The sequence below is a fragment of the Lucilia cuprina genome, chromosome 6 (genome assembly GCF_022045245.1).
Source record: "Lucilia cuprina isolate Lc7/37 chromosome 6, ASM2204524v1, whole genome shotgun sequence".
NCBI classification, from domain to species: Eukaryota; Metazoa; Arthropoda; class Insecta; order Diptera; family Calliphoridae; genus Lucilia; species Lucilia cuprina.
In genome coordinates this window covers 64,189,300-64,210,999 of record NC_060954.1, presented here as the reverse complement: position 1 = coordinate 64,210,999, position 21,700 = coordinate 64,189,300, and the positions used below count along the sequence as shown (strand labels likewise).

The 21,700-nt window shown below is 29.3% G+C and overlaps 2 protein-coding genes across 5 annotated transcripts; one reads left to right on the top strand and one right to left on the bottom strand.

Moving 5' to 3' along the window:
* Window positions 1–5,336: 5,336 nt before the first annotated feature.
* On the top strand, window positions 5,337–12,577 carry LOC111690245 (LHFPL tetraspan subfamily member 2a protein). Of its 4 annotated transcripts, none has more exons than XM_046954484.1 (4): window positions 5,337–5,547; window positions 11,427–11,988; window positions 12,048–12,161; window positions 12,250–12,577. In XM_046954484.1, the coding sequence occupies exons 2-4, from the start codon at window positions 11,532–11,534 to the stop codon at window positions 12,390–12,392; spliced, it is 714 nt and encodes a 237-aa protein (XP_046810440.1). In that variant the 5' UTR covers window positions 5,337–5,547; window positions 11,427–11,531; the 3' UTR covers window positions 12,393–12,577. The 4 variants fall into 4 exon arrangements, with proteins under 4 accessions (XP_046810440.1, XP_046810442.1, XP_046810441.1 ...); XM_046954486.1 differs by lacking the exon at window positions 5,337–5,547 and adding an exon at window positions 8,637–11,348; XM_046954485.1 differs by lacking the exon at window positions 5,337–5,547 and adding an exon at window positions 8,637–11,368.
* A 4,184-nt stretch (window positions 12,578–16,761) lies between these two features.
* On the bottom strand, window positions 16,762–20,740 carry LOC111690217 (dnaJ homolog subfamily C member 21). Its single transcript, XM_023452665.2, has 2 exons — window positions 19,793–20,740; window positions 16,762–18,010 (listed from the first exon to the last, which is right to left on the bottom strand). Exons 1-2 carry the CDS (start codon window positions 20,396–20,398, stop codon window positions 16,967–16,969), a joined length of 1,650 nt encoding a protein of 549 aa, XP_023308433.2. The 5' UTR covers window positions 20,399–20,740; the 3' UTR covers window positions 16,762–16,966.
* Window positions 20,741–21,700: the final 960 nt, after the last annotated feature.

The following is a 21,700-nucleotide window of genomic DNA, read 5'->3' as shown; positions in this document are numbered from 1 at the left end:
GTTTTTAAGGCGAGCAATGAAATAAAATTTAAATAGTTTAAATTTTCAACGGCTGTAAAGTATACCCCTTATAAAGAAGTGGAAAAAGTGAAAGTGGTAAGTGGTATATAACATACCTATGTATATGTTATATATAAACATACTTATGTACATTAGACCTGCCACTAAAATATAAATTATATTTTTCTCGCTCTTTTTTATCTTTAGAATGCAAAGCTAACTAATGATATAGTAATTGATTAATATGATAAAATTGACTTCCCATATTTTTCAAAATCGTTTACCAGATATAATTATACATGTTAAACATTTTTGGTTTATTTATCATTTTAGAAGGTTTTTTGCTTCTCCCGAACTATTTGTTTAATGTAACATAGGGATTTTTGGATTTCATACGACAATATGTATTTTAAATAAAAATATATCTCTTGTAAAATGAAAAATATATAGCAACCGAAAGAAAATTGGAATTGTTGCAATTTGCGAAATGTTGCAATGACCGACCACTGAAATCCCATACAATCAATAAAAATAACTGTAAAGTAATATATTCGTAATAAAATAATTTTATATTGTCATAACTTTAGACGGGACATACAAGTCTGTTTTTTAGGTGCCTATGACTGATCAAATCATTATAAATTACACTGACTGAAATACAAAGTTAATAAAAATAAAATACTTTCAAATAATTTTTTTTTTGTCACAAAAATTTAAAGTTGCACTTATCGCGACCATTTTTTTGAAAAAAGTTGCTATTATACTGTTATGTTAAAAAAATAGGCTCTTGCGCAAATCAGTCAGTTGCAATAATAGGTAGTTGCACAAATCGAGCCCGCACTGTAATTGTTTTTAAATTTTTCAAAAAATTCGTCTGTATTTTCTGTAATACTGCATTTACACCAAATAAATAAACTTTCTATATAAACCACATTTGTAATTTATGAAACCACAATTAAAAGCAGTACTGGTCTAATGTGCATTCATACATACATATGTATATTTAAAAATATTTGTATTACGTATTAGAGTTATTATTTGCATTATTGATTTACGTTAACTATTATAAAACATACATTGTTTATTTGTAGCTGTAGTGTCACAACTCCAAAAAATAATTTCGAGTGAAGCGGTTCAGAGAATTCATCGGTTTGTATAAATATCCGTATTGGGCTTATGTATATGAGGAATAATAAAATTTTTTTGATTGACTTTTTGATTTGTATGAATAAAAACAGACCATAATTAAATGATCTTTTCTGGTACGTTGGACGAAGTCTATTGAAAATGGTTAACATCGGCCTATTTTTTCACCTAGCCCCCATACAACTGAACTTTTAAATCCATAATTATGTTTAATATACTCATATCTCGACAAAAGCTCTATAATAGACTTGATGTCCCTAGCTCCTATTAAAAGCTCCCAAAAAAAAAAAATAAAAAAATATTCTCAAAAATATAAAAAGTAAACGAATGAAATTCAAGTAAATTTTCTTTCATTGTTATTATAATGAAAAATTTAAAACAAATTGTATGAAATATTTTTCCGAGCAAACCAAATACAGAACAAATTTTGTTTTACTACTTTTTACTTGATAAAAATATTCAAACCAAAAATAGTAAAAGAGAAAAATATGTGTTTTTTGTCAAAGAGTTTACTATATTTTACTATTGTGTACAAAAACAGAAAACTTAAAAAATAGTAAAAAACAAACTTAATAGATTTTCAAGTATTTTTATCAGTGTACACTAAACAGGTATATGCAATCGAACAGCTGATAATTTTTTTGTTTTCTTATTTGCATACCTTCTCTGTCAAAATATGTTTTTGTTTATTTGAAACAAAATAAAATTTTAATAATAAAAAAATTAATAAATGTTTAGTTTGTAAAAAAAAATAATATTGTTTGCACAAAAAATACATTTCAACCATCTTCAGCATTGCGCCCTTTCTGAGGTCCGCTGTCTTTAGCCAAACTTCATCCGTTTAGAATAGAACTTTAATGACAAATCAGGTCATTCCAGATATCAACTATCCCCCGTATTGCGCACGTTGAGAAGGCTGTTGTCTTTATCCACACTTTGGTAGCCACAACACAACTTTATTGGCACAAATCAGGGCAATTCAGATATCAACAATCTTTAGTATTGCGCCCGTTTTCGTCCACTTTCGTTTGCCAAACTTTTGTAGCTAAAGATACAAATTTCGTGGCACAAATCAGGTTATTCCAAAATCTTGCTTTTGTCAGGTCCTCTGCCAATTCCTCTGTAACATTTACCAATAGCATCCACCTTAATATAAGTATATAAACATGCATATCCCTTAAAATTCCATTTAAAATCACTGCATGTTTTTTGAAATAAAATTAAGAATTTTCTAAAAGACAAACATCAAAAAATATTTTAATTTATTTTGACTTTGAGCTCATACAATTACAAAAACAAAATACATGTTGTTTTTGTATTGTTGTAGTGATGCATATACCTGTTTAGTGTACCCTGATTTTTATTAGTTCGACCCGGAATAAAATTGAGAATAATTTTTTAAATTTAGATCTTTCTTACATTGAACAACTAAAATTGATTAATTCGACCCATTATTTCATAAAATATTGAAACATAATATCAAGCAAATATATGAAAATTTTTAAACGATAAAATTTGTGTTTGTTGGGTTATATACAATGGGTATAATACACTCGCACGATTTAAGTTTTGTCATCCTGAGATTCGCTTCTATGTGTATAGCGTCTAGAAGAAGTAAGGGGCCGATTTAAACCATTTTAATAGACTTAGCTCAAAGGAATCGTAGGTATGTTCCAAATTTGATCAAATTATCGTGGTGTAAAAATGTTTAATATGTCGATTTTGGTAACCGAACTGTAGTTACGTTGTCAGCTTACAAAATAAGACTATGGTTCAGTCTGGAAATGGCTCAATCAAAAACTTATTTGACGAATATTATTAACGAGTAGACTATTAATTATTTATAGTTTCCAAGTTATTGCTTGCAAATGAGATACATACATAAAAGCTGCATGCATTTATTATTATTTTTTTAGAATTATTAAACCAATTTTCTAGCTTTTGCTTTTAAAGAATACAGGAAAAACATACATTGAAAACTAATAAGATAAAAAGTTGATAAAACCTTTTTTTATAACTTCTTCGTTAGCATTTTAACTCGTTATTTTTACACGGTGATGTTATTTAAATGTCCTACTCACTGCACTACTACTTGGCTTGTGCAGTGAGTAGGACACTTGCAGGTTAAATGCAAACTTTTTAGATCGGAATCAAATAAAATGCGTAAACAAAGTGACAATTCCGAAAATGAAGTACTTACGTCATTTATTATATGTCATTATATATAAGGGTACTCAAAAGTAATAGAGGGTATGTAGTAGTCATTGAAAATGACGTCGTCATATAAGTACACATTAACGAGTTTTGGTTCTATTATTAAATTTGTGAATTTTTCAGGGACCATATATACAAACTCAAAAAGTTATAATTATTTTCTGAACGATAATAAAACTCAAAAATAATCATTATTTTATATCCAAAAAAAGTAAAACTCAAAAATAATGTTAGATGTTTCTGTTAGATATTCTTTTAGGAGTGGTTGTGTGATCTTTTCGATTAAAAAAGAGATGAAGAAATGCAATGAAATTTATCTAATCCCGGGATCCCAAGACGGGCATTCGTACTGAAGATCGACATGAAGGAAATGCCCATATTCTATGATTTATATACCCACCATCAAACCTCGTTTGACTCGAATGAAACTTACTTATGTCGAATTCCATCTATATACTCGTATTTTAGGCCAGTTAAAGTAATTTTCTGAAGGGGATCTTATATAGGGGGGTAGGATCAATTATGGGCCAATCCTCATAAAATTTGGTAGACAGAATTTGGTTCGTATTAAATTTATTTGTGTCGAATTTCTTCGCTATACTCGTATTTTTAAGCCATTAATGAGCATAATAATGTTACATAATGTTGCAGTCATTTTCTGAAGGAGACCTTATATGGCGGGTAGGGTCAATTATGGACCGATCCTCATAAAATTTTTTAGATAGATTTTGACTCGTATGAAACTTACTTATGTCGAACTTCATCTATATACTAGTATTTTTAAGCGTTGAAGTCCTTTTGTGAAGGGGACTTTATAGGAGGGATAGGGTCAATTATGGAAGATCCTCATAAAATTTTGCATAGTGATTTTGGATCATAAGAATCTTACTTATGTCGAATTTCATCGCTATACTCGTATTTTTAAACAAATTTTTGATTGTTAACGCTGCTTTTTGGAGGCTATCTGAAAACGTGGACCGATATTGCCCGTTTTCAATACCAAACAAACCTATAAGAAATATTTATGTGAAATTTCAACCTAGCTCTTTCCCTTCGGACTCTATCGTGCTTTCTACAGACAGACAGACGGACAGACATGGCTAGACCGTCTTAGAACTTAATGACGACCCAGAATATATACTTCTGTAGGTCTAAGACAAATATTTCGATGTGTTACAAACGGAATGACAAAATCAATATACCATCTTTTTTGATGGTGGGTATAAAAATATAATATTTTGTAAATAACAAAATACATATATCCCGAAAATCACCTAAACATACATATTTCATAGAAATTGGAACTTTATTCTGATAGCTTTATCGGTATAAAGTTCGACACATATATGTTTTGTGTACATATGAATCACTGTCTGAAAAATTTTCCGGATATGACCGTAATTAGTCATAGCTCCTATATAAAGTCCATTTCGGAAAATCTTAAGTGATTTTCCATATTTCAATAATTAATAACGCAATTATTTCAATAATCAATTGTCTAATTTTCTTATAATTAGATAGTTAAATGGGTTTTAATAAAAAGAAACTTGCTGGTAGAGGATATTTAAGATTCGACACAGCCGAATATATGTCGCACTCTAACTTGTTCATGTTTTTGTTGTTGCCGTTTTTCTTTGCGTTGTTTTGTTTTATTACTCTCCACTCGCATAAATTTTCTTGATCCAGCTGCTTCTGTTGCAACAGACACATTTTCTCAACAAAACAATGCGCGGGCGCTTTCCGAAATGACTGGATAAAGGCGAGCGGGTTGAGTGTAATGTATACACAAAAAGCTTTCAAATTTAGTCTTGTGCATTGTGTACGTTGACTGAACAACTGAACGAGCGGCTGACTGGTATACTGACTGATTGAGTGAGGGACAAATCGTTTTCTTTTGTGTGTAAATTCCAAAATATATAACTTCCACTTTTTTGTTTTTATTTCATTTTGCTGGTGGTGTATTTTCGTTCAATAGTTCTGGATGAAGTCAGCCAGCACTCAGTAGTTGCTGTTCGATAGTCTTGCTGAGCAGCCATATTTTAATTCCAGTTTATTATATTTTAAATTTTTTTATTTTTAAATAGATAAAAAACCGCAGAAAACAAACGTGATCACAATAATTTAAAGTTTTAAGTGGCCGGTCAAAGGAAAAGTCCAACATTGCAAATTAATTTCTACAAAAATCGTGTGTGTTATAATTTAATTAATTATTTAAAAGCTATAATAAGGGTTTAAAACGTTAGATACAAATTAATAATGCTAATCTGAGTTGATTTTGAAATTTTTTTCAGTATACGAGAGTATTCCTTTTTTATTATTTAGAATATAATACTGCTAAAGTAAATACTACATATGTATTTATGTACATACTTGTGTATACATATATGTATACATATGTGCAGGCTGTGTGTTAGACATTCCTTCTTTTTGTTATAAACAGTTTTGCCGCACCCCAAGTCATTTGAAATTTGTTATTTCAGTTTTACATACATATTTTTTCTGCTTTATATTTTACTATTATTGTTTGTAATAAAGAATAAATATAAATAGAACCGAAAGTGAGTAAGAAAAAAACTTAAAACCTAAGTCGTGAGAGTGTAATAGTTGAAAAGAATACACATACAGTGAATCAACTAAGTTTTTTGCCTACCTTTTTTAAGAGAGTTTTGTTTTCTGGTTCATAAATAAAATTCGAAAAAAACAGGTAAAAAGTAAATTTATGTTTTCCAATTAAAAATAGTAAAATAGGAAAACCAAGAAAAAATATTAAAATACAAAATTTGGTGCATTTGTTGTTGCTTTTTATTATTTCATCAGAATTTGCACGTCAATAAAGTATTTTGAACTGTGGTGTAGTACAGGAAAAATACCTAATTTACATATTTTAAAATAGAGGTGGTCATCATACACTAAGGTCAACAAAAACAATATTTTTCAGCTATACATACAGTTATATATATTTAGAACTTAAATCAAGATTAACTATTCAGATCCAAATACGCCTACTGTATCTTATTCATAAAATTATAGTCTATAGTGGTATATGGTAATGTCCCCGTACTAAGAGTGGCTAGGATGGTACTTGTTGTTAGATTTATTGTATAAGAATCAATATTCTTCAATTTCAAATAAAATTTGAACACAGTACTCCCAAATAGATGGGGTTTCCGTAATGTAGTTTTTGTTTATCAATACAAAATGACATTATTTTTGTTAGAATATTTAGATTTCTACCTCACTAAACATTTTTTTAGGTCCAAATCCATTGATTATCTAATAGATCATGTATCTAATTAAATTTACTTAATATTTTCGTTCCGCTACTAAAAATCTCGTTAATTAATATCACGATTTTACTTTTTATGGTAGAAAATTAAAATATAAGATATTCTTTAAAAAATACAACAAACAAATTGCTTTATTTTGTTAAAAATAATTGTTCATAATTATTATCACGATTTTACTTTTTATTTTAGAAATTAAAATATAAGATATTCTTTAAAAAATACAACAAACAAATTGCTTTATTTTGCTAAAAATAATTTTTCAGATTAAGTTTTTTCTTAAAATTTATAAAATTTTACATAGGCAAATTAGTAAATTGATTCACTGTATGTATAACCTGGTATAATCCAACAAACACAAAATCATATTTCAGAAAATGTAAAGTTTTTGTTTTTTATTTTGTGACATGCTTTTAATTAGCATTATCATTTAATTTCATTTGATCAATGTAAGAAATGTTTTGATTTATAATTATTCCCAATTTTTAATCTACTCTCTATGTTTGGGTTTAGCCTTTTTTCGAAATTACTATTTTTTATATTTTATTTAACAATATTTTCTCCCAGATATTGTATTAACTATATTTTTCTAACGTACTTAATATGTACATGATAGATTAATTTTATTATAAATTAAGTTCTTTAGTTTAACTAAAAAATTAACGGAATTTATACCAGACAACTGTCGTCTTAAAGATAAAAAATTTATCAATGCTTTTCTTTCAGTCAATTTTGACATTTAAAGTAATTTCCTGAAGGGGAACCTTATTAAGGATTTTTAATGGGATTTTCCTTTATATTAAAATGTTTATGTGGTATTGCATCGTAATAAGGAGTGAGATCGAAAAATTCTTAACATACATATATGTTTATAAAAAAGAAACCACTAAACTTACAGCTTTATTTTTTTTATTTGATTCAAATTATTATTACAATTTACAAAAAAAAAAATATTTTTATAGTTTTAATCACTAGTGATGAAATTTTGAACCCTTTTCGGAAACCCTTCCATTAACGTTTTTATAGTGCTTTCTGTCACTTTGCTCGAACATGTAGTCCATCTCCGTTTAAAATCTACCACACTTTTGGACACCTTTTTTGTACTCTTCAATTCTCTTTTAACAAGAGCCCAATATCTCTCCACTGGCCTTAGCTCCGGGCAGTTTGGAGGATTTGCCTCTCTTGGTACAAATACCACATTATTGTTCTTGTACCACTCAAGGGCTTGTTTACCATAGTGACAGGATGCCAAGTCAGGCCAAAAATAAGTGGACACATTATGAAGTCTTATGAATGGAAGCAGCCTTTTTTGTAAACATTCCTTGATGTAAATTTCGGTATTTATAGAGCCCGTTGTAACAAATGATTGGCTTCTTTTGTCGCAACTGCATATTGCTTGCCATACCAAGAACTTTCTGGGAAATTTTGTCTGCTTTTGGGTCCTAAACTTTTCTTCAACATTCCCTCGAGCATCAGCAACATAAAACTTTTGACCTGGAAGTTGCGAAAAATCTGCCAGAACATACGTTTCGTCATCCATTATGCAGCAAGAATATTTTTTTATAAAACTTGACTTCAATTTCCGAGCTCTGTTTTTGGCCTCTAAGTTGTTAGCAGCGTTCCTGTCAGGAACTTTTTGAGCCTTGTGTGTTTTTAAACCTGCATTAGCTTTAACTTTTCGCACCAAATAGTCCGAGCACTGAGCTAACCGAGCTGCTTTCCTACCGGATGTGTTGGGAGCTCTTTTGAAAATACGTTCTATTTTTTTGGCTTTAGAAACATCATGTGGACCAATCCTTCTACCTGAACCAGGTTTTCTATCAACTGACAAGTTCTCCCGGTACTGTTTAATAACATTAGAAACAGTTTGACGGCAGACCTTTGTATGCTTGGCCAACTTTTTGTAAGACCAAGTTGGGTTTAGTTGAAAATATTTAATAATTATAGTACGCACTTTTTTCTGGTCACTCATTTTAATCAGATTAACAAAAAAAATTAATATAATTGACATTACTTGATCAAAAAAATCAAATAATACTTTGGTTGAAAAATGTAATGAAAAACGTGTGTTAAGAATTTTTCGATCTCACTCCTTAATAGTGCTTATGAGTGAAATATGAACATATAAGCTTTTTCTGAAATGGGTTAAACGAGGTCCGACTTAACAAAATTGTTTGATGGGTCCGTTTGTATGAGGTTTAAAATTTTCACGAAAGTTTTAAGATTTTTTTTTCACTCGTGGTTTACTATTTCTTTGAATTGCCCATATCATATTACAAATATAATATTTATGTTCTCTTTATTTTTTGCACCGTACACCACTATTGTGGGGACCAAGCATAAGTTTGACCTATACTCCTATATAAAGCCCGACTTTACTTTCTTACCTGTTTATAATTTATGTTCGTTTTTAGTTGTCGAGTTGTGTGGCGTTTGTTAGAACCAATATAAAACTTATTAGATTTGTTTCCGTTTTTAACAACAGAATTTTTTAGAAGCATTTTTTGTGCAAAGCATTTTAAATAACATAAGTACACATTTATTTATAAATCTACATATATACATACGGATATTGCTGTATACTTTTAGTTTATTATTCATTACCTTTCTTGGTCATACATTAACCATCTAAACCGTTTGAAAGTAAATTCAAAATCCATACGTAGAATGTTTAGGTTTTACGAGCCTAAACAGTTTCGAAGTGTGTTAAAAAACGTATAAATAATGTAAAAATTCAATGAATATTGAATATTATAAATTAAATATTTATTATTCCGGAAATCCTGCCATTTAAGAATTTATAGTTGCTTCCCTTACAATTTGACGAAGTGGTTCACTAACGCTTAAAGTCGAATATTTCCTGTATTCTTTAAATCTTATTTTACAGATGTGCAATAAATTTACGTCGAAGTTTTGGACAGCTTTGTGAATTTGTCTCTCGTGGTACGAACTTATCGGTATTGTTTGAATACGATTTAAGTACCTACATATATATTTTCCATGGTGACATGGTGCCAATTGAACTCCTTTCATTGACCGTCCGTAATAGATATTTTTGTGCTTATCGAGCCTGATGTCACAAATGGATTGCTTCTGTTATTACAACTGTATTTTCCATGGTGGCATGGCGCCAATTCGAGCCGGATTTCACAATGTATAGTTTCTTTTATTACAACTGCAAATGACTTGCCATACAAGAAATGTCTTGTGGAATTTAGTTTGTTTGTACGTCCATCAACCCGGATTTAGTAAAATCTTTAATCGTAACAGTTGTTTGACTATTTTTATGAAAGTCCATCTTGATTTTTTTTAGAAATTTTGACCGAAATAACAGTTGAAAATAAATGATTTAGAAAAGCTGTGTCGATGTAGATGTTCATATGTATCTAAAAGAAAAAATGATTTGTTTATGTGTCAAATTCTTTATATTATGCGGATGTGTAAGCCCAACATTTTTGGGTGTTACAATCATTAGCACATAAGCCATTAATTCAAGCGTTCACACAATTCCTTTGGCCCAATAGTCCCTGTTGCAGCAATAAACATTGTTAAAAGTTGTGTTTTACCACATAATTATTAACAACATTTTTAGAAAAAAAAACGAAATTTTCAATTGTTTTAATTTTTAATTTAGCCTTTTGCAAAAAAAAAAATCTAGAATGCATTTTAACTCTTCACTATCTAAAACGCATAGCTATTGATATTCATAAAATTTTCAATATGGAATATGTCCAGGTTTAGTTTCCATTTCGAATTTTTATGTCTATGTTAAAGTTTTTTCTGGATTGCATAAACACAGTTATGGATACATTATCTCTTTTTATACCTACCAATATGAGGTAAACTGATTTTGTGATTTCGCATGTAACTCATCGTAGACTCATAAAAGTTCATACATTCATATATTCTGTGTCCTTATAATATCCTACGACACTGGTCAAATACGAATGTCTGTTGGATGCGCTGTATAATGCAAAGGGGTAAAGCTAGGATGATGAAATTTATTCTGAAAAGTCCTTCCAGAATAAAGTTTCAACTCTTATAAATATGCAATTGTAATCAAATAATAATAAAATATGGCGAAAATTATGTCTCATTTGAAAAGTTGAAAAAGTTAGTTTAACGGAGAGTTCGGTACATAAATAACCTAAGTCCCACTAAAAGTACTCTTTCGAAAATCACCCTAATGCTTATGTTTGTTAATCCAATCAATAAGTTAATCGTAATAAAGAATTCTGAATAGATCGATATTTTTAAGACCTCCTTCCAAATTCACTTTATTATATATTTATTATATTATTTCTTCGACTGGAAATCTTCTAAAAAAGGGTTGAACGGAAGACCATCTACATACAGTCCTTTTTAAAAGTATTTTCAGAATAATAAATCAAATAAAAAATATTCTCAAAAATTATATGTACTTTTAATTTGAGATTTGTGCGTGTGGAAACCACCATTTTTAAATTAAATATTTTTTATATTAAATATTGAATTTTTTATATTGTTTAAACATATTTAATTATTTTTTCATACATTATCAACGCAACGATTGGGCATCTCGTATTTAACGTTGCCTTGCTGTCCGTCAAAGTATTGTATGTGTTTGAGCCTTAACTCTTTCACGCATTTAAAAATTATCAAAATAAAGTGTGTAGCGAACTCATATCAAAAAAATTCATGCGGTTAAGTTTTGAGCGGAAAAGAGTTATGTTATGAAAATTACAGTTAGTTTTATATTAAAGTTTTAAAATAAAAGAATTTATGCTTTTTTATTTATTGCAGACAACTTAGTGTATCGTTAGAATGAAATAAACATTAATAAAATATACACTGCCAATAAATGATTTGAAAATTGATCAGCTCCTACTTCGTATTAAATGATAAATAATGTGTTATTTAATAATAACTGGTGGAAGCCTGGTATGGTTTCTTTTAACGTTAACAGCTGATATGTTTGTGATTTCAGCTATAGTAACGCCCAAATGGCTAATTGCTCCCGCCCCTCATTCAATTGTTATACCCCGCGCTATAGTAAACATAAAACAAGATGTACAAGGCGAGGTTGAATCATCTACTACGTCGTTGCGTTACCCATCAGTTGGCATTTACACTAGATGTAAGTCCATGAAAGATATTGGCTTTCATTGTGGCCCTTTTGATTTGGATGGGTTTGCGACGGATAGTGAAATTTACCCTACAGCGTGGAAAGCCACTATGTTTTTTATTTCATTGGGCTTTGTTATATTATCTTTGACAGTTGTGTGCACCTTAGTGTCTTGTTGCCGACAGTCGATTTTTGGTAAAAGTATACACAATATGACAGCTTGTGCACAGGTTATTGCAGGTGAGCATGCAAAATTTATTTAGATTTCATTAATAGCAGTAATACATTTTTTATTTTAGGTATAAGTGTTATGATGAGTTTATTTCTTCATCCATTGGGTTGGTCAGCACATCGAGTTCAGCTTTTATGTGGTCCTGATGCTGAGCCTTTCTATGCTGCTGGTTGCTCTATAGGTAAAATATAATTCCTTTATTTGTGGTAGTATGGTTCGTTTTAATTATTTACATCCTACGTGTATTTACAATTTTTGTATTAAAAAAGGAATGTCATTTTATTGTGCGGTAGCTGGTGTATTGCTATGTTTTTTATGCGCTGGAATTAGTTTGAAAGCCGAATCATCGAATATGCGGTCACGAGTAAAAAGGCGCGTAGAAGGAGGTGACCGACTTGTATGTATTCCATAGAACGTATTATTAAGATTATAATAGCGAGTTAGTCACAATAAAAATACTAGTTGTGTTATTTTCGAAATTTATATACATTTTCAGTACAAATTTAAGGTGTAAATTTCACAGGTAAAAACTTAAAATTAAAAAATAAGTATGTATACAAAAAATAAAAGAGTAAATATAAATATTTTATAGAATGACGAATTTTTAATTTTTTTCTAAAAAACATTCTGGATCCTTATAGATAGCAGAGTCGATTAAGCTATGTCCGACCTTCTGTATGTGTTGACGCCAGATATCCGAGACCTTTAAAAATTTTATCTAAAAACGAGAATGTTAAGGCTTGCGTTGAAAACAAAACAACAAACAGACTTATTGAAAAAGAGTATGTGTGGATATCTGTTGGTTTGCTTTTCGTATTTTGTTGGTTTTTTATGTATTTTGTTTCGATTTACGTTAGTTGGTATTTTATTTTTTGTTATTGCTAAAATAACTGTAAGTAGGAAAAAATAAATTAATTGTAAATGTTACAAAATTAAACATATTTGAAATGCACTATTGTAAAGGTGAATTTTGAATTCTTTTTATTTTTACATAATTTTCTAAGGGTTTTTAAACGATTTAGTAATATACTCATTATGTATATACATACATACATAGATACATACACACATACATCATACAAATGAATATTTACATTACCATTATTAAAATATTAGAAGACCGATCATATTTCATAGTATGATTCATTGGTATTTAATGGATAATTTTTATTCAATTGTTGCTTAACCCACGTATTTATGAACATTCAAATGATTTTTCAGATTTTCCATTTGTACTATGTCTGAATAACATCATCGAACGATTTTAATCATTGTATGTAGCAAATGTAATTGAATTATTAATAAAACAAGTAAGAGTTCTATATTCGGCTGTGCCGAATCTTATATACCCTTCACCATGATGTGTTTAAAGCCTTTTGTACCTTTTGAAGAACGAAAAAGTACCAAAAAGTCCCCATCTATGGGTCCTCAGTTAATCCGGGCCATACAAACTTAATTTCATGTTCCTAGGTTCAATATTGTAGAAATTGTAAAAAGTACCTTTTTGAAGAACGAAAAAGTACCAAGAAGTCCCCTTTTACTGGTTCTCACTTAATCCGGGATATACGAACTTAATAACATGTTTCTAGGTTCAATATTATAGAAATTTCAAAAAGTACCTTTTGAAGAATGAAAAAGTACCAAAAAGTACCCTTTCATGGGTCCTCACTTAATCCTGGCCATACATACTTAATTACATGTTTCTAGGTTTAATATCGTAGAAATTGCAAAAAGTACCTTTTGAAAAACGAAAAAGTACCAATAAGTCCCCTTTTATGGGTCCTTACTTAATCCGGGCCATACATACATAATTACATGTTTCTAGGTTTAATATCGTATAAATTGCAAAAAGTACCTTTTGAAAAACGAAAAAGTACCAAAAAGTCCCCTTGTATGGGTCCTCACTTAATCCGGGCCATACATACTTAATTACATGTTTCTAGGTTCAATATTTTAGAAATTGCAAAAAGTACCTTTTGAAGAAAAAAGTACCAAAAAGTACCAAAAAGTCCCCTTTTATGGGTCCTCACTTAATCCGGGCCATACATACTTAATTAAATGTTTCTAGGTTCAATATTGTAGAAATTGCAAAAAGTACCTTTTGAACAACGAAAAAATACCAAAAAGTCCCCTTTTATGGGTCCTCACTTAATCCGGCCATACATACTTAATTACATGTTTCTAGGTTCAATATTGTAGAAATTGCAAAAAGTACCTTTTGAAAAACGAAAAAGTACCAAAAAGTCCCCTTGTATGGGTCCTCACTTTATCCGGGCCATACATACTTAATTACATGTTTCTAGGTTCAATATTGTAGAAATTGCAAAAAGTACCTTTTGAAGAACGAAAAAGTACCAAAAAGTCCCCTTTTATGGGTCCTCACTTAATCCGGGCCATACATACTTAATTAAATGTTTCTAGGTTCAATAATGTAGAAATTGCAAAAAGTACCTTTTGAACAACGAAAAAGTCCCCTTTTATGGGTCCTCACTTAATCCGGGCCATACATACTTAATTACATGTTTCTAGGTTCAATATTGTAGAAATTGCAAAAAGTACCTTTTGAAAAACGAAAAAGTACCAAAAACTCCCCTTGTTTGGGTCCTCACTTAATCCAGGCTCTACATACTTAATTTCATATTTCTAGCCAATAACAAAACATTAGTGCTGCTCTCGCTCTGCTACTCTTGCTCTGCTGCTCTTGTTCTGCTTTGCTTTCATAAACAAATTACAATAACAATATTTACCGTATTGTTATGTATTTTGTTTTTGTTTTTTGCAGTTTCTGTCTGAGCATGAATAAAAAATCTAAATTTTATATGAAATTTTCAGAGGTTGTCTCGGTTTTTTGCTCATATCTCCGTTATTTATGGACCGATTTTGCTGATTTTGAATAGCGTTCTTGCCGGTCGTATGTCTGAAAGAATTATGGAAGATTCGGATCTCGCAGATATCTGGGGTCTTCTAAAAACTGATTTCAACAAACATACAGACAGACAGACAGACGGACATGGCTTAATCATCTCCGCTACCTATAAGGATCCAGAATATATATACTTTATAGGGTCGGAAAATTATATTATAGAAATTACAAACGGAATGACAAACTTATATATACCCTTCTCACGAAGGTGAAGGGTATAATAATAAAAAAGTTCCTCTTATTAAGACCTTTAAGTTTTACAAAATTCGTATTTTCAAGGGTGTATCCCACACAAATTAATAAATCTTACAAATACATAAAGAAATAATAATATTATATCATAAATTATAAGAAAATCTATTAGAAAATATAGTTTGCCTTTTTTATCTATTCAAAAGCGACCTATACACAATACCAGCATGCTGTCACTAAGTGTCAACTATGGACCGATTCCCGTAAAATTCGGAAGAGATTTGTACTCATAAGAAATATACTGGTATCGAATTATAACGCTATACTCATATTTTATACTATACGGGCTATACGAAAACGTGGACCATAGGGAATATTTGAGTAAAATTTCAACCCTCTAGCTCTTTCCGTTCGATTCTATAGTGTTTTTAACAGACAGACATGGCAAAATCGTCTTAGATTTAATAAGGACCCAGAATATATATACTTTTGTGGTTCTATGATCAATATTTCCATGTGTTATAAACGAAATGACATCTTCTACTAGATAATGGAAAAAATCTAATATAAAAATAAAAAGATTATAAGATTTTAAAAAATTTGTGGGTTTAAAACGATTTAGGTTTCAAATAATACATAGTATTTTCATCACAATTATGTAGTAATCCGAAGTGCTTCAAATTGGAGTGAAAGCAGTAAAAATTTATGCAGCGGTCACAACAGCTAAACATTTTAATTCGTGGTAATACAATGTGATATTTCTTTACAATTGTCCAATTTACAATCGGTGTTGTACGGTTGTATCGTAGTATGTCGTAATTTTTTATAACTGATTTGTTTTTGTTTCAAAAAAATTTTATTTGAAAAAATTTTATGACATATAACGCTACAACGATACGACATCGATTGTGAATTGGTCAAATATATTTAAAGATGTACCTAATACTTAATGTAATAAATATTTACCAACCAATTACATTTTTAAAAACAAAATTGTATTATTAGATTTATTTTTCAAAGAGTCCACTCAAATTTAAAAAATATTTTTCAACACTTATTTAATAAATTACTTAGTTATTCGTACTTAGATTTACGAATAAAAATGTTAAATTATGTATTAAGATATCTTAAAAATCAAATTTGTCAGCTGTTATTGTTGAGATTACCCCAAACATTTAAAAATGTGTTTTCACAAAAAACAAAAAAAAAAAAATAAAATAAATAAATAAATAAAATAATGTCTCAATTTACAAAAATATTTTTTAATTAACTAACATGTATATTTCCATATGTAATTAAAAAAAATCGTAAACTATTTTTTTCTAAAATCATTTATAATTATTTTCTATTATAACATGATACAACCATAGAAAGGTAGAATCAGTAGCGAGAGTTTTCAATTCACTGCCTTCAATTCACATAAGAGAAAAACTTATTCTACCTTATTATTGTTTTATTATGTATTATACTAAAATATTTCGTACGAAACATTTTCTACAATGTACGACATTTTTCGTATATATTATGGGTGGACTAATTTCAGTGTATAAAATTATATTTAAGATCAAACAATGCAATTGATACTTTTTATACTACATTTACATGCGACAATGACATTGGAGATAAGTACTTACCACGCTCTCTTACAAAAAAGTATTTAATAAGGTTACAATTAGAAACGCCACTGTGCTAATATTAATTCTAACGGTAATTAGTGTAATTATTACAAAATTGTTCATGATTTCATTATTATTATTTCTGTACATTATTTTATTTTTTTATATATTTAGATTTAAATTCTAGAAAGTTTTGATACGCAATGAGTTCTATAAAGCTATGAAAAATTATATATGAGATAGTAAAAGAAGCAACTAATTCTTTTTACCTTTTCCCTTTCTAGCTTTTATGTTCTCATCATTTGTTATTTTCGTTTTGGGTATATAAACACCATGGTTTGTTAACTTTAGGTGGGAGAATAGTTTGTTTTTAGAATCGAATTTAGATTTACAAGTAACGCATTCATGTTTGGTTGTTTCTGATTCTAATCCATTATTTGAATTCGATGTCATTTTAGAAAAGCTTTCATTATCATTGCTTTGTTTAACGAACTCTGATTCCAATAAATTAGATTTTTTCTGATTTGTTTTATTTTTGTTTTTCAATTTCTTTGATGATTTTTTATTTGTTGTACTCCAATCGTCATCTTCTTTGTCATAACTCGAGCAAATATTTAGTTTTTCTACAACTTCCTCTATATTTTCCTCATAATGGATGTCTTCAACAGATATTAACAAATTTGCCCGCTTTGATTTTTTAGCATCTTTTTTAACTTTTGATTTCATTGGTTTATATTTGGCGCCTATTTCTTGCTCAATATCCTCTTCGTTTTCCTCCTTCGATATTTCATTTGCACTTTCCACAAATTCTTGGCAATTTTCATCAGTTTTGTATGAATGTTCTTCATCTTGCATTTCAATTTTTAACTTTTCGATGTTATCCCGATGTTTTTTACTTGTTTCATGGTTTGCAAATGCCTTCCCTGTTTTGAACTCTTTATTGCATGCTACGCAATACAATTCATCAATATATTCAATATCTTTAATATCATCCTGTTCAACTAGGTCTTCTTCGCTCATTCCTTCATTTTCGTCCTCGTCTTCATCTTCATAATATTCATCATCGCTGCTATATTGCATTTCTAATTGCTTTAACTGTTCTTCATAATCATCATTACTTTCATTTGCTTTTTGGCTATTCTGTTTTATATCCTCTAACTCCTTTTGTCGGCGTCTGATTTGCTCCAATCGATTTTGTTCTTGTTTTTGTCTGTTGAAAGCAGCCCTTTCTTCTAGTAATTTTTTATATGCCTGCACACGTTTGTCACGCTTTCGGATAAACGACACTAAATTGCGAACCTAAAACCGAAAACGTAATAATTAAGTTATTTTATATAAGGTAGATTTTTATAAATTCAAAAATGGAATAAAAGTGAAAGGTTTTTGCATTTTAGCACTAGATATAGTTTGATTTACTGCCTACGTTTCATTTAAAGGTAGGAATGTAAAAATTCCACCGCATACATCCTAATCGGCAACGAAATTTCATACACATGCGACGAAAAAAATGTAAATTTCATATATTTGTACCGAAAAAAGTAAGATTTTTTCAGAGAAAAAATTATAAAAACCTAAACTCAAACCTTGATACTAATTCGTTTTTCGAAATAACGTATAATTCAAATTTGTACAAAACAATACACTTAATTATCCATACGAAATCCACTATTTGGTTTTAAATAAAAAAGCTCCGGAAATATTTTTTCCGTAAAGCGAGATATTGGAGTTCAAAAATTAGTTTTTAGGTATTTCGCTTAATATGCGTCATTAGAATTAGGGCAAGAATTTTTTGCAAATAGACGATTATAGTACCTCAAAATAAATTTTCTAGAGAAAAAAAGAATTCTGTATTCGACACGACACATTGCTTAAATTTATTTAAATTAAAAATTCTATATGGTTTGTATTTCATTTCTCAGAAAATACAAATTGTTTTTGATTTCTAGTTTTTATATTTTTCGTAAAAATTACTGAGAATTTTTTCAAACAAAAATCAATAATAAAAAATACAAAAATAATTTTTAAATCATAAGGCACAAATAAAAATCAGACAATGATTTTTATTTTTTGAAATTAATTATAAAACTCATTATGCGATATTTACCTTCAAAAGACAGTAAAAATTATCGGGTTTCAACAGAGATTAATAGAAAATTGGTAAAATTTCTTTCTAATTGAACAAAATTGCAGAAATTAGATTATAAAATTGGAAATATTTTTTTATTGAAATAAATAGAATATAAATCAAAAATAATTTTTATTTTAAATTTTTATTATAAAAATCAAGAAAAAAAAGTTTATTGAAGAAATCTATTCAAAAAGGTTCGGGAAATATTTTGGTACATTCAAAACATTTCTATGACGATTCTTTCATACTGACTTTTTTAAGCAAAAATTTCATAGATAATTATTTTCTGTATCTGAATTTTTTTAATAAAACCCCCTACTTTAAACAAATAACTTGACGAAATTTTTGTACACACATCTCGCGCCCTCTTCCATAATTTACTTAAAATTAAAAACATCAATCGATAAAATTCGAAATCGGGGTGAAACATAAGGAAATTTATAAAAACGTAAATTTTGATAAACATTCTACAAATGGAAAATTAAAAAAAATAATTATATCGTTTTATATACAAAAAGTTTATTGCAAAATAATGATCTTCAAATATTGACTTTTTGCCATGTTTACTAAAAGGAGACCGCGGTGTGTATTCTTCTGAAAAACTTCTTTTGCCTTCGTTAAGAAATTTTGTAACATGCACATATTTTTGACCCGGAAAATATGTAAATAATTTTTTGTGTGTAAACAAATCATAAAAAAGATAATTTTCAGGACAAGCAAAATGAAAATAAATTTCACATTTACACATCAGAAAATAAAATAACCAATTTTGGTTAAAAATAGAAATAACATTTTGGGGAACATCAAACGACGTAAGGATGAACATTTTTGCAAATTGGTCTAATGTACATAAATTTTTACGTTTGTTCCAATTTTTGAATTATCGCGGGTTAATTAGACTTCTTCCATGTTTAAAAATATTAAGCTACAAAAATACATATTTGTATGCATACCTCTTCGTTTCGTTCTTTTTTGGCCTTCTGAACAATCTTTTTCATATCCTTTTCAATTTCCCTTAATATTCTTCGATCTTTTATCTCTTTTATATCATAAGGACACAGCCATGTATATGTCCGTTTAGTACAATATGCACTCCAATAGGCATAGAAAGGGCCAACTACTTCCTCATAACTACTTGCTGAATTACCAAATGTTGGTATATGTTGCAATTCTTCGTCATCGTCCATAAATTCAGCATCCTCTGCAGCTATTTTTTCAAATACTTCTCTGTAAACAGAATAGAATCCCTTGGCGTCATCGGCGTAGCCCTTGAAGCATGAAACCGTGAAATATTGGAAAACATCCAAACAGTTGTCCTCGTAATCAGAATTCTTTCCTCTTAATATTTGCTCCCGATGATTGTCGTACCATGTTCTTTCTTGACTATCTGAGAGAACTTCATATGCTTGCTGAATAAGTTGAAAGCGCTCTTTTGCCTCTTCCATGCAGTCTGGATTTTTATCCGGATGCCATCTTAATGCCAATTTTCGGTAGGCAGTTTTAATTTGACTTTCATTTGCATCTCGTTCCACACCAAGTTCTTCGTAATAACACTTCATTGTATTGACACACCAATTTATTCCGGAATATTTTTATTAAAATTTCGCAACCAAATTAAATAATATTGTATACATGCCAGAGTTGGCAAAATTGGTACAATTGTACTTTTTTGGTACAACTCGATATTCAAAAATACAATGACTAATTTTGTACAATTTTAGGGTACTGACACACGTTCAATATATATTGATCTATTTGGATCTCGACGCATTTAAATAGATTGATGAATACGTCGGGTATGCTACACGTTCAATATTTTTTACGTCAATATTTGGAATATTTTATGGTATACGGGGTACGGATGATTAAACAAATGCCGCGAAAATCCCGAAATAACACAAATTTAGAAAAAAGCAATTTTATATTTTTTAACAACTTTTCATTTTTATTTGTTTTATTACATTTTTTCCGAATTTTATAAATGTATCGTGATCGATATCTCAAAACATGCTACACGTTCAATATTTATCACCTGATCCATTATAAATATTGATACGAATTTTGGATTTCAGAAAATTCGGGTTTTCTGTGATATATGGAACACGATCCGTCAATATTACATGCTACACGTTCAATAAATATCATAATACAGCAAATATCACGATATATATTGAACGTGAGACACTGCCCTTAAAATATGAAATTATTATTAAAAAAAAACAAGTAAGAGTGCTATATTCGTCGAATGTGCCGAATCTTATATACCCTTCACCATAGTGTATTTTAAACATACATATAGTTTTACAAATTTTAAATTTTTCCCGACTACATTATTACTAAACCAAGAGCAAAACAAAATGAACAACAACGAAATGAAAAACAAAATACAAGAGACAATCTAAACATAGACCTGTTTCACATAGGAAACTTTTGATTTTTGTGTGAGAGAGAAAGAGAAATTTATCTTTCTCTCACACACAAAATCAAAAGTTTCCTAGTGTGAACCAGGTCATACATAATGAACAACAAAATAAAGCCGGCTTTACACGATCACACAAGTAATATGATCTGTCAAAATTTTGTGTAGAAGAGTACAGATGGGATCGTCTAAACGCAACATGTAGTGAAACCATCACACATTGAGAGAGAATACAGATGGAAAATTTGACAGTCGTATGGCTCTCTTCATTTTTTGAAATGATGAAAAACAAGCCGGTCTCATTAGATCAGGGATGTATTTTTATGTAAACACATACATATAAAAAAGTGAAACAGCTCTTTCCATCTTTAAACAACGCAATAAAACCAACCTAGACCTGGTTCACACTAGGAAACTTTTTTGGGAAACTTTTGATTTTTGT